At 41.4% G+C, this 4,271-nt stretch overlaps 1 protein-coding gene across 1 annotated transcript; it reads left to right on the top strand.

Annotated features, from left to right (window-relative positions):
- Positions 1-206: 206 nt before the first annotated feature.
- Positions 207-2,890, top strand: LOC102215748 (promethin). The gene is made up of 5 exons (XM_005734676.1): positions 207-355; positions 613-726; positions 839-1,007; positions 1,096-1,241; positions 1,837-2,890. The coding sequence occupies exons 2-5, from the start codon at positions 634-636 to the stop codon at positions 1,903-1,905; spliced, it is 477 nt and encodes a 158-aa protein (XP_005734733.1). The 5' UTR covers positions 207-355; positions 613-633; the 3' UTR covers positions 1,906-2,890.
- Positions 2,891-4,271: the final 1,381 nt, after the last annotated feature.

Raw genomic sequence — 4,271 nt, 5'->3', positions numbered from 1 at the left:
ATTATTTTGTCACTGTTATAATTATTAATATTTTATTTTTTAATACACACGACAAAGCCTTCAGTATGGGACTAGGTTACCTTTATTGTAGATTATACTGTTTTTAATTTTCTTTGCTCCGTTGCTCTTGCTAGCCACCTAGAGCTGCAATACCTGAGGCCACCACTAGGTGGCAGCGTTAACATCGAGAACCCTTTCTGAGTTTCTGTGAAGAGGAAGAAGGAGGAGGAGGGACGAGAAGAAAGGAGATGTGCGTTTTTAAATGGGTGTGTTGTTTCCGTGGACGTGTTTTAAGCAGCCACGAGACATTCGTGATTTCTCTCTCATGTTGTGAGCTGCCGAGACTCAGTTTAAGGTTTGTACCTCACAGCAGAACTTGTGTTATATGTTTTAAAAAGTGTGTAACGAAAGTTACTTTCGTCCAGTGAACGGCAACAGAAGTTCACAACAGTTGTTAGCTTTATCCCAGATTTTGTTTCTGAGCTAGTTTTTATTGTTACTGGGGCTGAACTGAGGATGTGTTGAGCCGTTGGAGTAACTTTTAAATAGGAAGCTAAGTGTTGGGATTTAAGCAGCCAGATTGACTGTGTGTGTGTTTTTCCTCCTTCTCAGTCACTTCAGACCTGTGTGGAGATGCAGAGCAGCAGCAGTGAGAGTGGGGCTGACTTTGAGCAGCTGAAGAAAAGATGGACGGCCTTGGTGAAACACTTTAAAGATGACCCCAGGGTAAGCCGAAACTTCACACCTCCACTTGTCAAAGTCTTTTATGTTTTCACTAATTTGTGTGCATCAGCTGATGGTTTGTCTTGCAGCTGCAATGAAACCTGATCTCTTACAGGTAGCACGGTTGCTGAATACGAGACTTGGGCGGTACCTCAGCAGCCACTCGTTTGTAGCTCTCACAGCTCTGATGTTCTGCGCTATGGCTGCAGTGCCTGTTGGACTCTTTGTCACTTTTGCTGTTGTGACCATGATGATATCTGCAGTGGGTTTTGTTTTCTGTGAGGGTAGGTGTGCTCACCCTTGCGCTGTAGCATTTTATGACACCGCACCACCTGGTAGTCACAAACCTGTCACCTGTGTTTGCTCTCTCAGCATTCCTGTTGTTTGTCGGAGGGTTGGCTCTGCTCTGGGTGCTCTCTGGTATCGCCCTCTTCGCCATCGTGGCCTCGGCCGTCGTCAATGTTTTGCATGTCACCACTTTCAGCCTGTTGAACCGTTATTACCCACATCTGACAAAGGTAACATACTGACAATTAAGCATGAGTTTAGTTGCCTTGTTTGGAACAAAGTTTGTGTTGTAAATTAAAGTGGATCTATTATACTCATTTTAAGTTCAATGTTATTATTCATGAGCTCTACTAAAGTAGCTCTGACGTTCATCAGACCTTCATTCACTGTCTGAAACAACCTTTTAGCTCTCTTAAAGACATCTCTCTTCTGATTGGCTGCCTGAGAGATGAGCTACTGGCTCACAGGTGTTGCTTGCAGATAACTTTTGACTTATTAAATATGAACTGTATACATTCAGTCGTCACTTTATTAGGTACATTTCTTCAGCTTCTTGATAATGGACCAAAATCTGAGGAATATTTCCACCACCTCGTTGAATCTGTGCCATGAAGAATTAAGGCAGCTCTGAAGGCAAGCAGGGGTCCAACCCTGCGCTAGTAATATGTAACAGAAAATAAGGAGCATAAGGAACATGGCAGGTCCTTTTTAGACATAAACAGGCATACATTTTCATATCATCGGGTAATGTTAAAAAGTTTGTAGCTTGCATTGGAAACATTTGTTTTCTTAGTGGATGTAATCAGTTTTTCTCTTCGATAACAGAAAGGTGTAAGCGAGGGCGAGAAGACAGAGTGTGAAACTTCAACAGAGAAGGACTCGAAGGCCAACTAGTTTTTCTTCTTCTGCCTGCCTGAAGTTTTGAGTCAGCCCAGCTGAATCCAGAAGGTTGCGATGCAGTGATGCAGACTCCTGAACGTGCACTGTGGTGTTTTGTTTGAAATCTGCTGTTGTAACAGATCTCATTGTTATTGTATGTCTTAAGCCTAATATTGTTATTATTTCAATAGTCTCACTGTAGTGGAGAAAGAGAGAGACCCATGGAATAGCTAATATTGAACCTACCTCATTTGCTAAGTCAAGCAGCCTTGTTTTAATCAAATGCCAAAGACGCAGGCAGCGTTCCGATCTGCAGAGTGAAGCCGATGACGAGGTGTTTTAAACGTGCACTCTTTTAATGGCCACTCCTTTGATTGTGTGAAGACTTACAGCTGTGTAGTAGTGTGCCCGTGTTATTTATCCATCCCTTATTTGTAGCATCCAGTTTTAAAAGCTCTCAAAAAACATTCAGTGTGAGGGCTCATTGACCAGTGTGAGGGAGGCTTTATGTGAGGCTCATTTCAAGAACTAGAGAAAAGGGGGAACTCATGCACTTGCAGTGTTACTTTATTTCTCCCCTCCCCTCCAAAGAAAAAGGTCATGCACTACTTCATTACAGATGAACATTTTGTTAGAATGGAAATGCCGATATGTTTGTGTGTTCGACTGCAGTGTACAGCTACTTGATGTTAAGTGAAATGCACCAAAATGACTGTCATGTGTTTATGTTTGCTGTTACGTGTGAAGAGGAACGCTGTCTTCTGTCCAAACAGGGGTGAAAATATTCTGATGGGTCGCTCCAAAAAATAAAGAATGGTGACAAATGTTGTGTAGAACATGCAGTTGTAGTTATTTACTGTACACAGCTGTTTATTGGTGTGATATCAATCATAATGAGGCCAAACTCCATGTACTGAGAAGATGTTTATCCATACTGCATATTGTGCATCAGACTGCATCATGACTGAACACAGATTAAACATTGTTGGGGTAAACTGAACCCAGTGCACGCTGTATGGTATGTTTCACTATTCTATCAACATTTCTGTACTTTATTTCTCTTATTATCAAAAACCATCTGGTCTTCGCTTCATCCAAGTCACATCTGGGGTTTATCTGGCTTTAGCTGGAGTAAGTGAACTCTTGTCGAATTTAGCGATAATGATGTTCATTAGTTGTTTGATCCCTGGTTTGTTTCTGGGAAAAGACATGAATGCAGCCTCGGGAGGGGTCACGAGCCTGCGTAAATGGGAGGTTTGCGTCAGGAAGGGCATCTTGTGTAAAATCTGTGCCAAATCAAGTGTGGATTCATTTTGTCCGCCCTCAGGGCAAGGGAGTAGCTCAAACTATGTTAGTGTTTCTCCAGTGTTTTCTATGAAAGCTGAAGTGATAGAGGCGTTTTGGACCATTCCTCCCTGGGCTGTATCACATTTGATGATACAGCCACTCAGGTATAACTGCTGGAAATGGTGTCTGCTAGTTGCAAAGGCTATGTTATAGACAGAAGTAGAAATTAAAAGGAGGGAAGCAGCATGGTTTACACCAACTATGGATGCTTCAACCACCGAAAAAAATTCTCAAAATATCTTACTTTCAATACAATAAACTGAAGATTTTGAATTATTGGCGGCAAAAAAACATCTTTTTCCAGTGGCAAAAACAAGCTCCCACACCAACCTTCTTTCAGTACAAACAGCATAGAAAGGGCTCTGGTACATTGCAACCATGCTTCCAGTACCATCTCCAAAACCTGGAAAACCTGCTCCCGAGTTGTTCTTGGAAGAGTTACTGGGACAAGGATGAGAAAGTCCAGGCTGAGGCTGAACACACCACGTGTACTCGACAGTATCTTCAATTCGAATATATGAAAAGTAAGAGTGAGTGATACGGAAATCCTGACAAATCCCATTTTGTTTAAACTGTATATGCTGGAATTTTATTGCAAGTAAATGCTGCTTTACTTTCCCTCACATGCTCTATTTTGGTTGGTTGTTTTTTAAGCAATTCTATTCACTCTGTAGCAAGTATATGAATTACTTTGTGTAGTAGCCCTAATTTTGACTGGGTTGGTGTTTGGAACATGGCTAAACAATCATCAACTACCTTCATTTTTATACACAGGACATATGTGACTCCACAAAGACTTAAAGCTGGCCCAAATTGTACCCTTTGCATCTTAGATTCCTGGAGTGTCCCTGTTTCTTTTTTCAATGACTTAATAAATTAAAAAATTAATAAATTAAAACTACATGAGGCTCAGAAACACTTGATGGTTGACAGTCACAAGCCAGAAACTTCTGTTGCTCATCTTAAACTGTCCACAGCCAAAGGTGTGGAGGATCTTAAGTCTTTATTTTTATCTCATTTATCGCATGTTCTCC

This window comes from Pundamilia nyererei, unplaced genomic scaffold, assembly GCF_000239375.1.
Source record: "Pundamilia nyererei isolate P.nyererei 1_Seehausen unplaced genomic scaffold, PunNye1.0 scaffold00059, whole genome shotgun sequence".
Classification (NCBI taxonomy): Eukaryota; Metazoa; Chordata; class Actinopteri; order Cichliformes; family Cichlidae; genus Pundamilia; species Pundamilia nyererei.
This window is presented reverse-complemented; position numbering and strand designations above follow the sequence as displayed.